The 22,366-nt window shown below is 39.8% G+C and overlaps 2 protein-coding genes across 2 annotated transcripts; both read left to right on the forward strand.

Annotated features, from left to right (window-relative positions):
- Positions 1-8,851: 8,851 nt before the first annotated feature.
- otulina (OTU deubiquitinase with linear linkage specificity a) lies at positions 8,852-10,754 on the forward strand. Its single transcript, XM_014984098.2, has 3 exons — positions 8,852-9,304; positions 9,418-9,539; positions 10,207-10,754. The coding sequence occupies exons 1-3, from the start codon at positions 9,191-9,193 to the stop codon at positions 10,607-10,609; spliced, it is 639 nt and encodes a 212-aa protein (XP_014839584.2). The 5' UTR covers positions 8,852-9,190; the 3' UTR covers positions 10,610-10,754.
- A 1,283-nt stretch (positions 10,755-12,037) lies between these two features.
- LOC106916069 (uncharacterized) lies at positions 12,038-22,360 on the forward strand. Its single transcript, XM_014984094.2, has 11 exons — positions 12,038-12,382; positions 13,432-13,664; positions 14,104-14,640; positions 15,392-15,559; positions 15,796-16,056; positions 16,591-16,667; positions 16,754-16,860; positions 16,950-17,093; positions 17,589-17,720; positions 19,872-20,141; positions 20,498-22,360. Exons 2-11 carry the CDS (start codon positions 13,534-13,536, stop codon positions 20,705-20,707), a joined length of 2,037 nt encoding a protein of 678 aa, XP_014839580.2. The 5' UTR covers positions 12,038-12,382; positions 13,432-13,533; the 3' UTR covers positions 20,708-22,360.
- The last annotated feature ends 6 nt before the right edge of the window (positions 22,361-22,366 follow it).

The following is a 22,366-nucleotide window of genomic DNA, read 5'->3' on the forward strand; positions in this document are numbered from 1 at the left end:
AGGTGGAAGAATCTCAAGTCAAACTTTATTTTCATAGCACATTTAAAACAAAAGGAGCTGCACACAGGATAATCTTTACCTCAGGAACTTTACCAGTTAATAAAACATAATCAGATTAACAATCAGATGTATCAAGAGGAAGTAAATAAGCATTTTTCTATTGAAGAAGAAGTAAGCGCCAACAAACAAAGATGCCATGGTGTCGTTTAAGGAGGACCCAACTGCAGAGCCGGATATTTAATTAAAAAAATAAAGTGGAAGCAGCTGAGAGAAGGTGAAAGACAAACAGAAGGAACATCACAAAACTTAAACTAAACAGAGATGAACACAATATAAGGAACCGAAATCTGTATGCACAAAAATATTAAACCAAATAGTAAACAGATAAATTAGCTAAACCAATAAAGAAATCAAAATAGAAACACAAATTAAACTTGAGGCTCTACTTAAGCACTTTTAGAACAGACTTATCAGTGAAGGAGCAAAAGGAGGTTGTTCCGTATTTCCTGTGCCACAGCATGATGGAGACGCCATCCGAATGTGGATGAAGGCGAGAGAAGAGACCAGAGTTGAACTTTGAGAGAAGACAGTAACTCTGCACAAGACCCTGAACACACCGTACAGCGCTGTGCAACTTCCTGGTAAGGCAAGGCAATTTCTGCAACAGAGAAATTCAAAATGCTTTACATGACTGAAAGGAAAATAGTAGTCTGTTTTTAACTAACTGACTATAGTTCATAATTATTCAGTTGTTCATTTAAGGCAACTCTGTGTTTCAGCATTTTTGCAGTTTTCTGGAAGTTTGTGTCAGATTAGTAGAGCATAAAAACTGAGGTTTTAGTGCGGATGCAGGCAGCAGCTGCAGATGTGGGGATGATCAGGGTTAGAGCTGATGGGAAGAGAAATGGAGCTAAATGCAGGAGATTCCTGGAGGAAAACCTCAAAAGAAGCTGAAACAACATGAAGCCAGAGGTTCACCTTTCAGCAGGTAGATAAAGAAAATTAAATAGTTTAAATTAGTGACATGCAAATCAAAAATAATACATTTGAAATCACCTGAGGGCCACACATTATTTGTTTTGTACTAAAAAAACAGAAAGTAAAATATTTGTGTAAACTAAACACATCATAATTTCCTGAAAATAAATAGCCTGATTTTTACTAAGTTGATATGCAAACTATTGCTAATTCAAAAAATAATGTTCCACATGTCTGAACTGTTAAAGTAAAAGCAAAGAGTCTCCTAAATATTCAGGGTTGATTGTTTTAAACTTCTGGTGTATAAAACCAGGATAAGGGTTAATATTGTCCTCTTAAATTTAGTCAAATTTCATGTCACCAGCAGGAAAAGAAAAAATAACATAATTAAAACAAAGCAAACATATTTTGTTGCACCATGCAAAGACAGTAGCCTTCAAAGTGTTTTTGCCAAAACCTGAAGAAAATCATAAAACGTTTAACGAGACTGCATCATTCCCAGAGCCAGGAAATGGCCTCAGTTTGGACCCCTCTGGTTTAGATCAATGCAAATTTTGTCAAAGTTTGGACTGGAATCTAATTGAGAATCTTTGACCAGACTTGGAAAAAATAACATGCAGAATTCAAATGAATTATAACAAGCACATATATGTGTTTCTACCTCTTCAAGATGCAGCTTTATTCATATTAAAACTGAAATACTCTCTGGTAATCATGAAATCACTGCCAAGCAAATCATTTGTGGTTTAATTGTTTCTGGAGCAACAGATGAACGACTTAAACTTGCGTTTCCACCGTTTCTAATAACCTATTTTAAAACAAACAAACAAAGAGGGCCCTCTGCTTTTTTTTAATTTTTTTTATTAAGATTTCATTGGTTCATTAGAAAAGAATACATGTCAGGTTTGCTCCTCATCAAAGCTTGATGTGTTTGCTTCTCCCAGAAACAACAGGACAAGCGTATAGAAGAAGCCATATATAAATAAACAAGGAGAAAGCCTTTTGAAACTAAACTCAAAAGTTTGATGCAGCTTCCCTGTCCATGATGCCTTTGAAAAGCAGGGAAGCTGCTGAGAAGAAAATAGTAAATAAATAAATAATAATAATAAAAAGCACAGAGAACATAAATTATTAATATTAGACTGAAAACTGATGGTGGAGATGCTCTCTCTCGTCTTCCTCTCAGCGCTCTCTCTGCTTTGTTTCAAAACGCCGGGTGTATTTTTGAGCAGACGGCTGAGGCGCGCGCAGTTATCTGTTATTCTTTTGTTTTCTGTCCGCACCACTCTCATTGTCTCCCCCATTAACAATGTAATTGTGCAGACGCAGCTCCTGACCCGCATCTGCCGTCTGAAAGTGTTTCTGATGCTGGGAAAAAAAAAAAAAAAAAAGTTTACTCTCCATCGGCACAGCGGCGCTCCTGAATGAAGAGATGCTTCTGTGAAAGACTTTTATCAGTCACAAATCTGCTAAGATAGAAAAGTTTTTCCTCTCATCTGTGCGCAATTTAAAGTTTTTAACCAAAAGTTGAATCCTTTCACGGATGCTCCTCATACTTTTACTTGTGTAAGTTCTATGTTAGGACATTTTAAACACCTGAAGTATTTTTTTTTTTTAATTTATAAAAGGAATTTTTTTTTTCCTGCCAAGAATTTTCTCAAATTAAAACATTTCAGCAACTGAAATGATCAAAAATCTACAGCAAGTGAACCTTTGCCTATCGATCACAACATCCCTGTGTGGAATGCATCTTTCAGATTGGTAAATAAAAAGTGAATGGAGTCCAAATTACAAAGCTTCTGCGTCTTTGTTTCGTTCTTTTTCACCTCTGCCACATCCGCTGATTGGAATGACAGAGACGGAGACGTTCGAAAAGAACACACACAAAAAAAACCAAAACAAGAATGTGAGCAAAGAAAAACAAATAATGACGCGAGTAATTACTAAAATGAAAATGAAGTTTAGGAAAGAGAAAAGCTCACATATTTGCCTTCAAGTATATTTGTAACGCATAAAAAGAAAGCATTATTATGAACTTTGTTTTTCCGAAATTTGACACGGAGGGAATCAAATAAAAGTTAAAATAAAACAACTCTGAAAAGTGGAAAGTTTTTCAAGCTGCAAGTCAGAAATGAGTTTCAGAAAGTGTCTCTTTGAGAAACTTTAATTTAAAACAGCAAGTTTCACTCTAAACTGAAAACAATTTGATGCTTTTATCATCTGCTGTGAAGAGAAGAGAACTTTGATTCTGGTAAGAGGCCTTACCGGGTTCGAATCCCAGCCTGGTTCTGCATATTCTTCTTATCCAAAACCTTAGATTAGATTATAACTCAAGGATATAAACCTACCTCTATCTAAATCTGCAGGGTGTCCCACTCCTCTGCAGCTGTGCCTGTTAAAACCAGGTTATTTGAAGTGACATTTTATAGCACAATCAAGTTACTATGTTACCTTCAGGTTTTTTTGTTGTTGTTGTAAAAATGCTGTATTAATCAAAAATTAAGCAATTGGACGCCTCAAAATTGTGCCTCCGTCTTTTTAAGAAGCTCCTACTCTTTCAGACACTCCGCATTCAGCACGTTATCACAACAAGGCTTCTATATTATGCTGTTTACAGATGTTGTTTGGAGCATTGAACTGATAAGTAGGTTGCACGATGAGCTCAGCGGGTGTTTGCTAATTGCTGCTGCCGCTAGTCTGGAGGAGCTGCGTGGCGGAGCGGAGGGGGAGGCGGGCTCTGTGAGGAGGAAACTGCAGCTCCAAGGAAGAGCTTCATGAAATGGTTCCCAAAAATCTGACCAAAGATTTCTGGTTTGGTTTCTGTACTCTTGAAATAAGACAAAACTAACTTGCAAGTAATGTTTTAGCAAGATATAGGAGCTTGTTTACAATCAACAATTTCTTAATATTAATGAAACAGTGCTGGTTACAAGTGAAATAATCTACCAGTGGAAATAATACTTCATCATTTTTAAGGAATTATTGACTAAATTTAAATGAGCACACATGCAGCACACATGCGGCCATCCAAGGTTGTCCTACTTTTTTCTCATGACTGCCTAACATACAAAATTCAAGTACAATAGTGCAGTAGAAATAATGCAGCATAAAACACGGAATAAATACATAAGGCGAAGTAGAACATAAAGTTTAGTTAGAAAACTCTGTCTTGGAAAACCTACACTTTCTATCTTTACTCATCAGAGATCTAAGAGCTACAGTAGTTTGAGGGCTGCACCAAAGCCTTTGTGATGTGTGATGTTTTTAGGGAAGACAGCAGAGCAGAAAAGACAAGTTTTGATCTCTGAATCTTTGTGATTTATTGTGGATTTCTTTTTTTCTTCCCCTGAACCTGCAGAAGCTAAGAGGAGTAGCTAAGCTCACTTTAAGGATTTAAACTCCACTTTTTTTCCCTTTTCTTTTTTTTCCCCCCCTGTCTGTGTTTTCCTTGAAGAATCCAAACGTCTGACTTGTAGAAATGAAACATTCCTGTTTTCAACCCGCAGCCACCTGAAATTGTCCTGGATGGAGAGAGGGGAGACCGGGTGGAAATATAATGACATGTCGGCGCTCCAAATGGATTATGTTTCAATATCAGCCAGGACACAGAAACAGAAGGGTGGAGGAAGAGAGTGCATGTGTTGGATGCAGATGGTTTTAAATTGCTGCCTTTGTTTTCCATCAGGCATGAAGCATTCACTTTCCTTATCTTTCAGACAATGTGCGGCGGGGCTGATGTTCTGGGTAAATGAACTGTCTGTATATCCCTCAACCCTCCGCTCCTCCGCCCTCTTGTTTTCACTTCCTCCTCGGGGTTGAGATGTTGCTACGCTGGCTGTGAAGCCCGAGCTGCTCAGGCGTCTCCCACTTTGCTGCTCTGCACACCCAGATGCCTCTGGGGGTGCAATTACCAATCCTCACATGCAATCGGGGTCAGCCATGCATATGATCCCCTTTGCTTTCACTGTTGTTTCTCTTTCTTTATGCCTTTTTCCAGCATTATTAGCAATGACACACAGTGACGTATATGCAGGTGGAGGAGTTAATAGCCCGGCTCTTTACAGAGACACCTGTCTGACTTGAGCAGCTGATTGCATCGGCCCATAGTCCATTTAACTTTGCAGCAGGCAGGTTTTTGAATGCACGTCTTTAGCGTGTGATGTCTCTATTTTCACGCAGCAACAGGAAGATCTTCCAAAAGTATCGCAACACAGGAGAAGCTGCACACCTACCTTCAGTCTTCAACAGAAATAACGATCGGCAACAGTTCAGTTTAAAAGTTCTCTTTCCATGTACAGAATACTTGAAGAGAGGTTTTGTCGTAGCTGCAGCAGATTAATATAAATCCAGATTAGTTGCACCTCAGGGTCCAAAAGGAGGCAATAAATCACAAAATAAAGTGAGCGTAATAATTTCTCTTTTCTTTCTTTCTATCAAAAACTGAATGGTAAAAGTCTTCAGTCTGGTGTTTTTTTTTTTGTTTGTTTCTTTACAGAGACTTCATAGTTACGATTTCTTGTTGTTCTGTTTATTTATTTTGGATATTTAAAATGTCTTTCAGTTCCAGTGTTAACTGCCATTATTATTTTAATACTTGAAAACGGTCTCCACACAACAATATCATCGTTTATCAGAATAACTTCTGAGGCAATTTATCGTTCAGTAAAAGCTGTTACTGTGACAGGCCTAGTCAAAACCTAAGCTGGCTTGTTAAAATCCTGATCACAAATATCTCATTTTCAATATGAGTACTCATGAGACCTATACTTCTTTATCTCTTTAACGTAAACCTCCTATATCAGACTTTATATTTGTCTATTTCGTTTGGTTAAAGTTCAAGACATGCACCTTCTTGACTGCAGAGTTTTCACACAGTACAAAGTTAATTTGTAGGAGGAAATATATTTTTAAAATCTTTCATTACACTGAAATATAACAAAGAGTAAAAGAAAACCACAAACCAAGGAGGAAACAATAACGCTAAGAGAATAAAACCCAAATGTGAAGTACAAAGGAATGAATTTATATGGCAAGACATTTTGAACAATAATTGATACGGCGAACAGAACAGAATCTAAACTGATAGAAATAAACAAAGAAAGAATCAAAATTCAAACACCATCTGATGGAGATTCATAACTCGGGAAATGTTATATAACATAATCACCTTTAATGCTGACGAACAGTTTAGTTATGAGCATTTCACAACCTTTCACAGTTTAAAAAGACAACTTTTTTTTTGAGTCGAGAAACTCATTTCATTTATTCCAAGTACGAAAAACGGACATTAGACTAAAGCAGGAATCAGTCATTGAATGTTTATCACCTTAAAATCAACCACAGAAGCCCATAAAAACCACCAAAGAGTAACATCCTCGCACAGTTTTTATTTTTATTTTTTTATCTGAAATGGTTGATCAGGAGTTAAGAGCAGTGGATAAAAACTGAAATAGTTTCCCTCCTGTTAGGCAGTTTGTAAGAAACGCATGAAAAACCTTTTGGCAAAAGTGCAACTCTCCTGCGCATGGGTCATTGCAGCTTTAAGAGCTAGAGGAAAATAACCGGCCCTGCCCTCCATCATCCTCTCATCCCGCTGACCTCTAACGTAGGGTATAGTATACTTACAGCCCATACGGAGAGGGAGACAGAGAGGAAGAAGGGGAGAAAAGAGAATGATTGCATATCTGAAGGCTTTAAGAGAGCGGACATGGATGGGAGAGAGGAGTGACATGGTCGGACACATCTTTGCTTTCTTATTAGTGGGAGCTTGTGCGGACACTTTGGGCCCTTTTTATGGCGCCATGATGAAACCCCTCTTCGTGCATCTGTGGAAAATGGCCAGGGGAAATCACAGATGAGAATCACTCAAAGACAGGGAGATGTCAACAGGCCCATAATGATAGCTGATGGCCCCAGAACACTCTCCCCTCTTCCCTCTCAGCCTTTACCTGCCCAAGTTGCACTACCCTTGAAAACATAATTAGAGGTAAAACAGAGAGACGGAAGCTTTATCTCTGTTTTCTGTAAGCAATGCTCTTTGTTTTAGACATCTGGGAGTCCTTTTTACCCTCTTCCCAATCTCTCTTTCGCTTCATGGAGAGAAGAAGGAGGAGGAGAGCTCCCTCTGCGAGACGCCAAGGTGCTCCCAGTCCATTGTGCTGCTGGCTGTCAGGTTAAATTAGGGAGTACAGGCTCCGTGAGTGTAAAAAAATCAATACTTGATGGAAGATTGCTCCCCGGAAAATCTGTTTTGATTCCAGGATTAATTCTTGACCAAAGGCTCCTGCAAAATGACATGCCATTAGGCTGAAAATGAACACATTCTGCAGTGGAAATTGGATGGAAATGTGTCAGGTGATTGCCCCGGCTGCTTGTTTTGACTCTCCAAAGCAAAGCGAGGGCGGGGGGGGGGGTTTGGAGAAGGTGGACTTTAAGGTGTGGCGCCCGCGAACCAGGCCTGCGGGCCGACTCCATTTCCAGAACAGGGACAACTCCGCTGTGGCCTCCTTGTATTCTCAGGGCCATTGTTGTCCGAGCAGCTGCAAATGCACTCCGCCGAGGTGAAATGCATTTTAGCGTCCATCCACTCTCTCCTGTGTTTTTTTTTTTTGTTTTATTTTGTTTTTTTCCATAAAGCCTGGCATGAGGAATGAGAGAATCTTAAAAAATAAAGCAAGAGGGATTTTTTTCCCTCCACTCTTTCTGTACTGAACAGTGGGGGAAAAAAGGTGACAGGATGCATTATTGATGAGTGAATAATGTGTTTGTCATGACAGATGACATTTCCCTGTGTTGAAAAGTTAAGCAGAAGATGCACTGGACGGTGATTTGAGCAGACCATTTATACTCCTGATGCTCTAACAGCACATTTCTCATGGAAACGTAAACTCAATTTATTTGTCATTCATTGTTTTGCTTACATTGTTAATCTGTTGGACATAAAAACAATGCTGCATATAAAATGATTTTTCTTAGAACATGTTTTTAGATGAGAAATTATCAAAGAAGAAAATCAGTGTACTTTCATTTATTTTTCTTATACACTATTAAATCATTAAAACACTTTACATTCATTTCAATGAAATGTACATTTATTTTACACTGTGGACTTTCTATTGTATTCTTAAGCAAGAAATGTAAACAACTTAATGTTATTTTAATCAGATATTTAAAGTATGAATTAATTAGAAACTGTCCAACTGCCTAATTGTTTCCTTTAAAACGGCTACAAATGATGCGAAATTAAATTGTGCTTTTTCAAAATCTTGTGTCTGATAAAAGTGTAAATAAATAAATAAATAAATAACTTTTAATAAATACGCTAAAAAAATCTAGCAACATTTTAACATGACATAAAAATAAAAACATCTGGAGGATTTAAAAGAAAGAGGAACTAATATAACTTAAAGGAACTAATACATAATCTCTTAACAGCATTCGATGCTGAAACTCGTTCGTTTTTAAAGTGAGTCTACAGCGTCCCCTGCAGGTTTTATCAGTCACAGTCACTGACCAAACCCAAAAGCTAGACGATTGCACTTTAAAAGAATTAATATTAGTATCGGTATAAATAGAACTGGCAGATTTTAATGTCTGTAGTATAGTACAAAAATACATATAATTTTGCAGAGATTGCTGATGCTTGACTTAGATTGGCGATAAGAAAGATGTAACTGGAATTCTTTAAATGAGGAATATGTCAAACAGCCTTTATAAACAATGAAATTAAAAATCAGAATGAAACAAGAATATAGAAAATGCGATTCAAAGTTAAAGAAATTTAGGATTTTTTACATTTATTTCCATTTTTATTTATTCAGACTTTATTATGTTTTGTGGACTTTGGTATATTCCTGTAAAGCTAGTATTGGTATTTTGGGGTACATTATATCGACAAAACCATTTTAATAAATAAATAAAGATAGACTTTTTAAAGTTAAAACAATAACCAAGCTCTTTTACAAAAGTAGTTATTTTTACTTTATTTTCTTTTTTCTTTTTTCTTCTTTTTTTTCCTTCTCTGTTGAATATAGTCTGCCTCTCCACTCCAGTCCAGCAGATGGCGGTATAAAAAAGAAAATCAGCAACAGTTTGTGACGTCACCGGTAAAGGATTGCTGAGGTAGCTAAATCTGCCTCTACACCACCGGCTCTTCAGATGCGTTTTAAACGTCGGAAGTTACAGAAACACGGGCTTTTAAGCAGATTTCGTGATGTCTTGGGTGAAAGCTGCGTCGTCCAACTCTGAAGACGTGTTCGACGAGAATGCGGACGATCTTTATTTACAGAGTAAAGAGTGGGCATCCAACATGAAGAAACGGATCAAGGTGAAGTTAGCTTTAGCTCAGTTCTCCGAGCTGAGACTGTTGGTGTGCTTCTCTGACTTCATGGCTGATGGTTGTTTTATGTTTTGTTTTTTACTGCTGGGTGTTTTGAACAGGATGGTTATGTGGACGGAGTGAATGCCGGAGAGGAGGCCTCGCTTCAGATGGGGTTTAACATGGGATTCAGAGAAGGAGCAGCTCAGACTGTGGCTGTGGGTCGACTCAGAGGCATTGTGAGGTAAGAATATTAAACAAATTTGATAGATGGGATACACTAGATATCAGGAATGTTCCTTAAAGGTTTCTGAATACTGCAGTAGAACTCTCGCGGGGTCTTCTGCGCAGACTCTGTTCCAAAAAAGATTCACTTTTTGATATCAATCAATCAAATTTCATTTGTATAGCACATTTCAGCAGCAAGGCATTTCAAAGTGCTTTACATAATTAAAATAAAAACAGCATGTGACATTGAATAAACGGTGAGAAAGAGAGAGATTTTGAAAAAGATGGATTTTGAAGAAGATAAAGAGACCTGTGCGCAGACTTAATAATATTATAATCAGACGTTTACACAAAACCAATCATTTTTTAGATTTGATACAATTCCTTTCAACTTTTTGGCTTCTATACAAGCTTTTAACTACTTTTAATGCCTTCAGAATAAAATCACTGAAGTTTGGTTGCATAAACGGTCCAACAGGGATAAATAACGGGTTTAGCTAGATAATTAAAAACCCTGAATTCTGACTTTGGCTTTCTTTAGTCAAAGCTTCATTTTCATTTAGAAACATCCTGAGTCTCTTTTGTTTTTGCAGTGATAGAAGTCTATCCCTCCACAGTTGAATCCTGTCCTGCTCTGTTCTTTGTGTCATTGTATTTCTGACTCTGGGTCCTCTTTGTGGCAGCGCTGTATGGTGTTGGTACCAGATCCAGCATCCAGAAAAGCCCGTCCCATCCCGTCTGATCGACCTCCTGCAGCAAGTGACGCAGCACGCAGAGGGAATCATCGACGACATCAGGAAAACTCTGGAGAATCCTCCTCCCAGTGTGAGCGACGTCTCTGAGAGCATGGAGGATCTGGAGGTGAAACCCGCAGGTTGCGAAGAGACGGACTGCTGCAGGAGCGAACAGGAAATGGACCTGCAGGGTTCTCATACTCAGCAGAATCTCCGCTGTGAGTCCGGCTGCGCCGCCTCGGGGTCAGCTGGAGGTCTGGACCTCCTCGTGCAGCGTTGCATAGATCTGGCTTCAGAGCTGGAGCTGCCGCAGGAACTGATCAGCCACATAGAGGAACTGAGGAACATGTGACAATACCTGAACTGCTGTGATCTGACCAGGATTGAGAGACTTTTCTACACAAAACTGAAATAAGTTTCATGTAAATACTGTACATTAACAGGTTTTCTAAGTTATTTTGGAAAGTTTTGAATATAAAAAACAATGTTTACCACAATTTTGCTGTGTTCTCTATGTAAAATTTAGCTATAAATTTACAAAATCAAATTTACTGTCATCTGGACAAAGCAGGCAGCACTGAGAGGATTGTTTACTTTTTCAATCCATCCTGAATTTTTATAAATGTAAAAAAAAAAAAAAAAATGCAAAACCATATAAAACTATTTTATTTCATGTTTTTAAATTTTTTATGACTGTCTTCCTGTTTTTATTTAATTTAATATTAACAAATGAACGAACATGCACCTGTGAGCAGGCGGGTTTTCCAAAAACTGCTTGGCTGCAGCAAAATTGTCGGCGTACACGACTATGACGTCATGCGCTCTAACCGAGCAGTGTAGTGATGGGAATTCCGGCTCTTTGCTTGGATCCGAATAATCTGGCCTATCTTAATCAAAAGAGCTAGAAATTCTGGATTCCACTCCTTTTGTAGCTTTCAAAGCTAAAACTGCTTTTGTTATTTATTTAGCATCTCTGAATACACATATGTAAAACACAAATATATTCTGGTTGTATAGTTAGAAATACAGGCAGAGGGACTTGGAAGATATGATCCTTGCCCATTATGATTAATGGAAGAGAGTGGCTGATCTTTTTCTCTCTGATCTTTGGTCCTCTTCTGCATCCAAGAAGCTTCATTCTCAACTCTTCTGAGGTTTGGGGTCATAGTTCATGTATTATTTAAGATTTTCAGACAATTATACATTGAAATAATAGTCAAAATTTAAAAGAGTAAGAGCAAAACTACTTTAATCTGCTCAGCATCCGAAACCAGAGGGAATAATAGTTAAAACATGCAACACTTTAACAAAAAATAAAATAAAAGTCTCCAAAAAAGAATAAATCAGAGCTACTTTTACATACTTCCAACATGAAAGGTGGTAAGATATATTTTTTACATATTTGATTTTCATCTCACATTAGAAAGAAGCTATATATATATATAATATATATACCGCATACAATGAATTATCTTCTTTTTCATGGTGGAATAAACAAATGGAAGATTTCTTATCAGAACAGAATAAAGGACCTGATGTTGTGAGAAATGTTATTGAACACTAAGTATGTGCTTAACAAACACAATTTGTAATACAATGTGCTTTAGAAAACGTTCCTGAAAGTAGTGGAGATTGCTCATGACACAGTTAAAGGATGGCAGATACTCTTCCCCGATGACACATAAAGGAAGCTACCAGAAGCAGAAACTAAAAATGTAAGGGACTGGTTTTGCTTGTTTTGTTATACGACTTCCAAATCCATACTTATCAGATCGTTCAGTTCAACGAGCCGACACAAAGATCCGGCTCGTCGCGAGCGGCGCATCACAAGAGCCATGACCTGCTGCTCCGGCTAAGCTAGGGATCATCGTGAGCAGATGTTCCGTTCAAAATACGGGGAATACGGATGTTTTCAGAAATGTTCCGTGTTGACGGACGGTGACACGCTGGAAAGGAGAGCTACCCACTGTGGCAGCTGCGGTTTAAATGAGCTGCTGTCACTCGCGTTTGTGTTTTAAGTTCACAGCAGCTAGCTGGCTAACTCCGCTCAGTAAAAGTGAAACAAGAACTGGAGCTTCATGATTTTGAGGGTTTGGAGTTTAATCTCCAGTTTAACAAAAACAAGGTAAGTTCACCTATAATTACTGTAGTTTTCCAACACAGGTGGATTCTGTTAAGTTTGCCTTGCTTGTGACTATACATGCTACTTCCTTGGGTTGATATTAACAATGAGGCGTATCTTTATCAGGTGTTCTTCTTAATTCGTGAACATAAACAAGAATCTGAGGTATTTGTTGACTGATCCGAGTTGTCTCACCTAGCTGTAGGTGTTAAAATCGCTTTTGTGTTTTAAGCTGGGATTTTAATAATCAATTTAAATACTAGACTTCAAAATAGAGAAGAATATTGACGAGATTTTTTAATGCAAGTGTGGTTTCTGAAGGCTCTGTGTGGGCCATGAGTCAAATGTCAGGAAATCTGATAAGATTAGTTTTGCAAATACTCATAGAAATGCTATTTTGGTTGTTCAAGCTGCTTTTGGGTTGTATGATTTCGATGACCGCAGTGTTCCTCAGTTTATCTGGAAATAAGAACGGAGACTTGTTTGTGTCAGTAGGTCATTTTTAATTTGTGCAGACAGAAGTTGCGTGTGGAGTACCCCCAGGTTCAATCCTGGGACACTTCCTGTTTAATATCTTCACGATGAAGGCATGTGTCAAAATGTAATGTTCCTGTAATTGGTTCCCGTATTATGTCTTATGGTGTAAAGCACTTTGAACTGCTGAAATGAGCTGTACACATAAACTTGACTTGAGAAGAATCTTGGCAGCAAGGGCGGCTGAGTCACACACAGTGGGGCATTTTAAAGTGAGTTTATATCTAAAAATAATAATTCACATGGTGAAGTATTATGTTCCTCAGTACCCATTCTGTCCTGCATGCTTTAGGTGTTTCCTTTCTGCAACACCTGGCCTAACTTGTCAGTAACAGGTTCCTGCCGCGTGCTGGGGAAGTAATGCAGTCATGTGACTCATGTGGCCTGAAGAAGATGCATCTAAAACATGTGTCCTTGCATGTTAAATAATCTGGAACTTCTGAATTAGAGCAACGTTGTGCTGCACGAATTGATCCATCTCATTCTCCTGTCGCTGATGCTTCATGTTTTGCTTGTAGGTGTCTCTACATTCACCTTGCAGCACCATGGGTTCTTCCTGAGACCCTGAACCCCTCCGCCATGGACTCCTAAAACTCCGGGTCTGCCTGCCCCCCGAGCAGATGGGGAACCGTTGTTGTTTTGGAGCTGAACTTCCCTGCGGCAGCATGGAGGAACGAAACGGTTTGCTGAAAGACGACTCGAAGGCCTCGGGTGCTGGTACTTGTGGTCCAGAAAACGGCGAAGACACGAGGTGAGAGTCAGCTTCTTCTCGCTTCGGTTTTGTTTGCTTAGTGAATTCTTAGTGAATAAATCTATAAAACATGGCTGGCCAACTTCAGGGGAACCAGACAAATTTCCCCTTGTGGTATCCGTGGGACGGGTTGCAGCAACAAATAACTTTTAAATCCCGTTAGAGGGCGCAAACGGGGCCGGGGGAACTTCCACCTGTCCTTTAAGGGTTTGTCAACAAGAAACAGTCGCGTCATTTCATGAATTGGTGACAAATGTCAAGAAATGATAATTAAAAAGTGGCTGCAGTGATCGAAAGTTTTCTGCTTCCTCTCCACCTCCAGATTCGGGAGAATCCTCAGAGCTTTCGCTCATGCTGCTCATTTATTTGTGCTTTTCTGGAGGTCTCAGGGGTGTTGTTGTGTTCTGGGGCTTCGCTCATTCTGTGGTATGTCTTGCAGTGTTGAGGAAACCAAGGAGGAGCCGCCGAACACACACAGAGAATCCGACGCCACTCAGGGAAATGGACATTTACAAACTGAAAGCCTTCAGGAGGCAAACACTTCGCCAAGCAAAGACAGCACCGCCGGCACGCAACGTGATGAACAGAAAGATGCCGCTGCAGATAAACACACTTTAAATCCGACGCAGGAAAACATCTCTGCACCTGACGCCCAGGAAGCTTTGCCTGGCGCCAAAGAGCTGAAAACAGAAAAACAAAGTCTAACCGCAGGGCAGGAGGACGTCTCGGATCCCGTCTCGCCAGAACCCGAATCTGCCCTTCCAGAAAACCTCCGCCCTCCTGAGTCAAACAGGCCAACAGAGGACAATACGGCGAGGGCTTCTCACGCCGGTTCCGGAGGAGACGCTGCCATCGGTGCCGAGGCCAAACCGTCGGAGGAGTTCACACGAAATAATGAGGCGTTATCAGAGCCAAGCGCTCCGGAGGCGTCCACCTCTGCGGTCAGCCAGGAGACAAACACGGACGCTGCCAGCTAGTAGGTTAACATGGGAACATCGTTTAGTCCATGTTTGTATTTTAAACCTTTTAGTCAGGATGGAATCAGTAACCGGATCTGGTTTCTGCTGGTTTTCACACACTGAGTTTTCAGATATTATGTTGCAAAAGTGAAGTGTAAGAAAAACGTCAATTCAATTAATCACATAATAAATTAATTTCTATTTGGACAACAATTGTTAGAGATGCTCCCCTTTAATATCGCTGAAAAGATAGTCTTTTTACTTCACGCAACAAATGTTTGCAGCATTTTCTTTTCAACAAAAGTCCAAACTGGCACTTTTTCCTGCTTTCCCCGTCTAAGCTGCATGATTAATAATTTTTTAAACACAATTTTGGTTCCTGTGTCTTCATATACCATTTCAATTATTGTTGTTTTGTTTGTTTGTTTTGGATATTATAAATATTTTTCAGTTCCAGAGTCGAATGTTCTTTAGAAACTAATTTTTTTTTTATCTGTGGGAGGATATATTTGGATTAATATGCTATTATATCTCACTTTTAAGTAAACTGCTGTGAGAATAAAGACCTGACTCCATATGAGAGCTGAAATAAACATCTATATATGTACTTGCATAGTTTACCAGTTCTTTCATTGCATAATATTTGCTTTTTTCTGTCCCAAGTTCACCGCTGCTTTAATGATTAATGGCCTCAATCATATCTATAAGTAGATTAAGTTCACCTGATGTTTAGTCGTTCAGCACAAATGTTTGTCTTTCTGCGTGCAGCTCTGCGGAGTGCAACGTCGATCCTGTGGACCCAAAAAGCCATGTTATCTCTCAGCCTCCTGCGTCTGGACCGGAGCCCGCAGGAGTCGGCCCAACTCAGGAGAATCTGGACTCCGTCGGCTCAGACACGACGCCAGACGCCGCATCTGCAGCAGAGGCCAAGGACAGGTCAGCAGGTTCACGCTTTGTTGAATGAAAACAGGAGACATGTTTACATAATCCCTTGCGTTTTGTTTTTTTTATTAATTCTCCTGGCCAGTAGGGGGAGCAAGAAACCGCTTAGACATCTTTTCCTTGCAGCATTTGCAGGAAACCTGCATGCATGCAGCTTTCTGTTGCTTCAACTTTTGATTAAAGTGCAGCACATAACATACAGAGAATATAAATGTGGATTCTCTCTGCAGCTTACAGTCGAATCAGGAAGAAAGCAGAGACCCTGAGGGTTTGAGTCCTGCAGAGGAAACTGTGGAGGAAACTGGAGAAAATGTTCCAGAAGAGGAGAATGAGGATGAAGTAAAGAAGCAGGACAAGGTGGAGGACGGTTTAACCCAGACGGAGGATCTTCCTGTTGAGAAAGAGCCTGCGATCCAGGAGCAGCTTGGAACCTCAGACTTACAAGCCGACGTTGAGCTCGATGCAGGAGAGGAAGACGGTCTGGATGACGGGTCTGTGAAAATCGTTTTGGGTCTCAAATGGAATCAGGGTTCAGTTCCTGCCTTGCAAAAAGTGTTGAGATTGTCCCGTTACAACCTCAGACTTCATTGTGTTTTATAGACCAACACAAAGAAATCTGAATCTTGTACTCTACCCCTCTTGGTCAATGCTGTGAGGATTCAACTTTGAGTTATCTGTAATTACAGCTGCAGGTCAGTCTCCAGCTTTTCCTACTGAGCTTCTTTTCTTCCTCCTAAATAACCGAAGCTCAGTCAGATCGGATGGGTTGCATCTGTGAGCAGTAATACTGATATCCAAGTCTTCCCACAGATTCCTAATTTCTTAAAGAAGCAGAACCTTAGTGGTTATTTCGGTTCTGTTTATTTTTAGCATTTAGTTAATACTCCATGTTCTCTACAACAGCACCGGCTGCAGAGATAAAACCTTCCTTCCACCAGTGTTGGAAACAACTCCAACTATATACTTATTGGTTCAGTTTTGCTGTAATAAACCGTAAAAATGACTAAATGCTTGTTTCCCTTTAGCGAGGAAGACTTGTACCGCGGAGAAGAGGAGCTGTCTGCAGTGAGTCACGAACCACGGCAAACATCTGACTCAGAAAGTAAATGTTCTCCGTTTCTGCTTTGCCTTTACGTCCTCAAATCAATGCAGAAACATGTAAATAACATCCCCGTGGTCTCCTCCCAGGTTTGAAGGTTCAGGACAGTTGCAGTTTGTCTCCGGCTGTGGACATCCTGTCTTACAGCGAGAGGGAATGGAAAGGAAACACTGCCAAAAGCGCTCTCATCAGAAAAGTTGGTGGCTTTGGAAGAAGCGTTCCACATTGCTGATGGCAGGGTTTTGTCTGTCAACGTCTGAGGGGCTTCCTGTGGTTTTGCTGCAGGGGTACAAAGAGATGTCTGCCAAGTTCAGCCACCTGAGGAGAGTCAGAGGGGACAACTACTGCGCCCTGAGAGCCACCTTGTTTCAGGTGCTGTCCCAGAGCGTCCAGGTGCCTCAGTGGCTGCAAGACGACACAGTTCTAACGGTAAAGGTTCACATCTTTAAACAGTTACTAAAATATTCTTTAAATTTAGAAGGTTATGTTTCCTTACAGGTTAGGAGACTTGGATCAAACAGTTTGCTGGAAATTTGACCCATTTTTTTTGTTTTCCTCGCTCACACCTTTTCAGATGTGCTCACATGTAATGAAACTAGGGCTCTGTGATGCACTGCAAAAATACAAAATTATACCAAGTATTTCTGGTGCAGCTTCTATTGCAAATATCTTAGTTTTGTCTTACTTCAAGTGGACTAACTCAAAAGTAACTTTTCAGCAAGAAACATGAGCTTGATTTCAGTAACTCTTTACTACTTTTTTATTTAAAAAGTGATCAAAGTGAAATGTCACAATGTCTCGTTCCACTGGCAGATTGTTTCACTTTTCCTGGATTTAAAATCAAAATAGTTTTATGAACAACATTTTGAGACACTAAAAACTGACTGTGGGTTTTTTTCTTGTTGTTGTTGTTGTTGTTTACAGCTGCCAAAACAACTCGAGGCGCAGGAAGGGCTGATCAGCCAGTGGCGATTTCCTGGGCAGCACGTGCCTGGAGACGGCAGCGGAGATCCCACTGAGCGGCTGAAGGGCTACATGGAGCTGCTCCGGAAAACGGTACCGACTGCAAGTCAGCTCAGAGAAAACCCTGAGCTTTTCGAGTCCACCATCGACTCCAGGGTGTTAATCATTATCTCCACAGCTTGGTTTGATTTCTGCCTTACGTTAAAGGGAGGCTGCTTCTTCAGGTGTTTTTTAAAAGGATGGGAACTCCTGAAGGTAGTCTCAAAGTCACGTCTCTGTTGTTATGTCATAGTTTAGCTTATCTAAGTGGGAAAAGTGAACACAGTGTGCTTCGCTAAATGAAATGTTGTTGATTGAAGCTAAAGGATGTGCTGTTATATAACGGATGGTCATTACTTAATCCGACACGTCCAGGAACTTGATACAGCGGCCAAATCAGTAACTGATGAAAGAAGACAGGAGCAGAGATTCAGCTGTTCTTCTTCTCTCTGCATTTCTTGAAGAAACTTCCAGAACTAAAGAAACTGAGTCAGATTGCAGGTTAAAGTCAAATGTTTCCACACCTGTTTTTATTTGCACTCAGTTGGATGTAAAAGAAAAATTCTAACGTCACCATTTGCAGCTGTAATTTGTATTTTAGTTGTTTTTCGTCTCCTTGAGGTATTTTAATTGGGTCAGACCTCAGTTATTTAACAAAAACTTTACAACTTGTAGTCTTTTTAAGGTGTTTCTGAGACAGTTTTTCATTAAGACAGTGAAATAAGCAGCTCTGTGACTGCTACCGGATTGCGGCAAATTTGGGACACCGGCTTTTCATGATGTCCTTTGCGTTCTCCAAATCGGTATTTCACTTCTTCTTTCTGAGCCTCCCCATCAAAATGTTGCATCTGTATTTGCACAATGTTTATCTACAAACTGTAGAATTGAAGCATGGACATTTCTGCACTTCTGCCATCAGTTTCAATTGTTGCTCCTTCCAGTTGCAGCTTCATGAGCAGCTGGTTCCTTCTCCTCCTTATCGTTTTGAGAGCCTAACACATACAGTTTGCAGTTAAATTGGCATTGTGGAAAACTTCCAAGCTTTCCCTTGTCTCCCAGCTACCAGCCTATGAGCAATTTGGAGGTGTGTGTGCATTTTTGTGTGAGTTATCGTTTGCTTCACCTGCTTAGTGAGATGTTTGTGGTCAGGCTGACGCCCCACATAAACCAATTCGCCAAAAGCGTTGCAGTAAATTCCTTGGAGTCACAGCAGGTCAGTGTGGGCGGGATGAGGTCAGCAATCTGGAATGAATCCAGTGAAGCCGGTCCTGCTTCACAGTCTTAGACTAATCCATTCTAGTGGTGCAGCCCCCAGAGGGTAGTTGACCTGGATAAACTACCACTACTGGTTACTGGGTCCTCCCAGCACCCAGTAACCAGTTAATGTTAAACCTGCACATCATTTGATTCAGCAGTAGAAACATAGTTCCCACATTTATGCTTTTATTTTGATTACAGTGATTTACTGATTTTGCAGATTATTTAGCTAATTAGTAGTTTTTTTATCATTTCTTTTACTCTTGTGAAGCACTTGGTATGTTTTTTTTAATTTCTGAAATTACTTTGTAAGTAAAATGATTTGCTAATTATCAACAGTAATCAAGATGTAATAAATTTCATTTTCTATTTACTTTGATACCAAAATCAGCTGTTGCCTAAAATCTATATGAAGTTTATAAATGATATAAATCAATCAGAAAAATGTCATTTATTTTGAAATCTAAATAACGGAATAAATAATAGAAATGCAATAATTATTGTTGTCGATAACATTAATATTTAAAGAATTTATACTTCAAAAAAATAATTTATGTAAAATTGTTTTACATTTTTTGTTTAATGTAAAACAAAAAAATATTTAACAAGTATTAACACATAATCAAGTTTGTCTATTTTAACAGATAAATCATTTTAAATTTGTTTTATTTGAAGTGAAAATATGTGAATAAGTAAGTGGATGCGGTTAAATTAATGAAAAAATGAAGTTTCAGTATTTTAAAAGATAAATTTATATGGATTGTATATAAAATTGAAATATGGGTAACTTTGTTTCAATTTAAAGGTAAAAATAATTGACCTGTGAAATTAAAAAAAAAAATAAAATCAAATAAAGTGTTTTTTTTTTTCTCTTTACTTTTAAAAAAGATAACTTTCAGAAGCAAATAAAACACTTGACCACAAAGTAAATTCCTGATTCCTGTCCAGTGGCAGGCGGCTGCCGAGCGTCCCGGCTCCGCGGAGCGGCAGCGGTTCTGCGAGCGGCTCTTCCAGGGCGAGGAGGAGGAGCTGGGGATGCTGGAGGCGCTGAAGCTGCTGATGCTGGGCAGGGCGGCGGAGCTGCACGGCCGCATGCAGGCCGGTCAAGACGTCCCTCTCTTCTGCTGGCTGCTGTTCGCACGGGACTCATCCGTCTGCCCACGCTCCTTCCTCTCCAACCACCTCAGGCATGTGGGCCTCAGCGCCGGGCTGGAGCAGGTACAGCCGACGCCCTCCGCTCTCTGAGTTTGTGTGTTGAGCAACAAATAAAGAGATCCTGGGACTTTTTGAATACATTTGCATAAAAGCTGCAAACAAAAGCGGCGTTCATGGATGTGCGTTGGAACAGGAGGAGGGATTTTCATAAACTGTGTTCAGTGAAACATGCAGGTGCTTGAGTCGTGTTTTTAGTTGTTGCAGATATAATTATTTGCAACACATGAATGAAAGCTTTTCCAGCTGCACCCTCCACAATACCGCTCCACCCAGCTGATTAAACACGCTGCCGTTTGATTCGTCTCTCCAACGTCTTTTGTACTTCTGACAAATGATTTGTTTTTGTCCTTCGTGTGCAGGTGGAGATGTTCCTGCTCGGCTACGCCCTGCAGCACACCATTCAGGTTTACAGACTGTACAAGGCCAACACGGAGGAGTTCGTCACCTTCTACCCGGACGACCACCGGGACGACTGGCCGTCCGTGTGCCTCGTCACGGAGGACGACCGCCATTACAATGTGCCGGTCGCTGAAGCTGCTGAGCCCGGCGAGGAGCTGACCGCCAGCTGATTGACACTGCAGGAAGCCCACCTGCTGTGCAAACGCCCCTCAGGTCTATCAGAGTGGCACGTTTATGCCAACTCCAGGTGGAACGCTGGGATATATGCGTCCTGGCTTCTGTCCAAAAAGTCTCAGATTCTCCACTGTGTATGTTTACTAAACCAAGGCTGGTCGGCTGTTAGTTTGTCTCAAAATAAGAACAGATCAACGTTAAATAAGCCGGGGTGGGCGAATGATTTAGTCGAGTTAGTGCCATCGTAACATTCCTTTTATTTTTGCCATAATCTTATTTTTTATGTGCCATCAAGGTTTTCTTCTTTTAGTGTAATGATGGCAAACAAAAGAACCTGAATCACATTGAACATTCATGAACACAGTCATGAATTACTCTGTGATTTAGTTCTGTGAGGAAACATTTTATAATTAATTAGTTTAATAATTAATGTAGGAAGGGAAATGATTCATTGTGACTTTTGTTTTGTTTGTGGGCCAGACCAGTTTACAGAAGACAAATGAGCATCTGAGGTGAAAATATGTTTGGTTTCTATTGGATTTTTTTTTTTTTGTCAAATTTCCAGACTTCTCAGTTAATTTCTTTAAATACAAAACTTCATAATGAAATTACTACAGATGTTTCAACAGAGATCAGGCTGTAAAATATGAAACCATGGATGGATGAATGGGATGGAAGGACGCCTGGTTAATGAGTGAGTGGATGGATGAATATATGGTCAATCAGTGGCTGGATGAGTCAGTAAATTAAAGAATGGATGTATCGGTGGAAGAATGTGACTAAATTATTAGGACAGGGAATAAAGTGTAAAAAAAAAAAAAAAAATCATTTTCCTCCCTGTTTGTTCTCCACTCTCATCCATCTTCTCCACTCCTGGAGGGTTTCTTTTCTCTTTCGTCTGAGCCAAGTTGACGCCGAAGCATATATCCCAAAACGTAACCACCTCCTCTTTAAACGTGGTGATTTGAGACCCTGTACGAGATGTTTGTCCCCAAACGCTCTTGTATGCACTGTACTGTCAGAACTTTGTTTTCTACTTTGGTATTTGTACACATTCAGTTTTCTTGGATCATCTCAGTTCTACCCAGATCAGTTTGCTGGCCAGGAAAACTGTTGAGATAAAAAAAAAAAGAATATATCATGTTTACACTGGAATTTTTTGTGTTTTATTTATTGCTTTGATGGTGGAAAAAAAAAGTATTTTCATTTAGTGTGAAGGTTAATTTAAGACGGCTGAATTAGTCAATGAAGAGTTTTCTGATTGATTAAGTTGAACAGGATTAGAAGACTCGGAGGATTAATGGCAGCCTCCATGTCAGACGCGTGATTTCTAACTGTTGTGTGTTTTGTGTGTGTCAAACTCAGTGAGTAACATTTTGCCTTTAACCAAGCTGAAGGAAGGAAACATACCGATGTTGCTGAAAAAAAAAAAAAAAAACTGGCAAATGCTTCAACCACCAGCCACAGGATTTAAGTATAACAAAAAAAAGGCTTGCTTGGTCCTCCATGTTGCCTTAGAAATGATGCACAATGTGAATGAATGTTGGTCATTTGTGTTGAGTCTAAAACTTGTCCGATTTATTGTGCAGGACTGATCTTGCACCGTCAGTTTTTATTGGCATTGAAATAAATGGAACATTTTGGAAAAAGTTTTG

Source organism: Poecilia mexicana, unplaced genomic scaffold (assembly GCF_051168715.1).
Source record: "Poecilia mexicana isolate PSO_F unplaced genomic scaffold, ASM5116871v1 scaffold_20, whole genome shotgun sequence".
Taxonomy (NCBI): Eukaryota; Metazoa; Chordata; class Actinopteri; order Cyprinodontiformes; family Poeciliidae; genus Poecilia; species Poecilia mexicana.

Coding starts and splice junctions, on each gene's coding strand:
- LOC106916069 (XM_014984094.2), top strand. CDS start 13,534: ATGGGGAACCGTTGTTGTTTTGGAGCTGAACTTCCCTGCGGCAGCATG. Junction 15,560..15,795: donor GCAGCAGAGGCCAAGGACAG/GTCAGCAGGTTC, acceptor TTCTCTCTGCAG/CTTACAGTCGAATCAGGAAG. Junction 20,142..20,497: donor TCAGCGCCGGGCTGGAGCAG/GTACAGCCGACG, acceptor CTTCGTGTGCAG/GTGGAGATGTTCCTGCTCGG.
- otulina (XM_014984098.2), top strand. CDS start 9,191: ATGTCTTGGGTGAAAGCTGCGTCGTCCAACTCTGAAGACGTGTTCGAC. Junction 9,305..9,417: donor ACATGAAGAAACGGATCAAG/GTGAAGTTAGCT, acceptor TGTTTTGAACAG/GATGGTTATGTGGACGGAGT. Junction 9,540..10,206: donor CGACTCAGAGGCATTGTGAG/GTAAGAATATTA, acceptor TCTTTGTGGCAG/CGCTGTATGGTGTTGGTACC.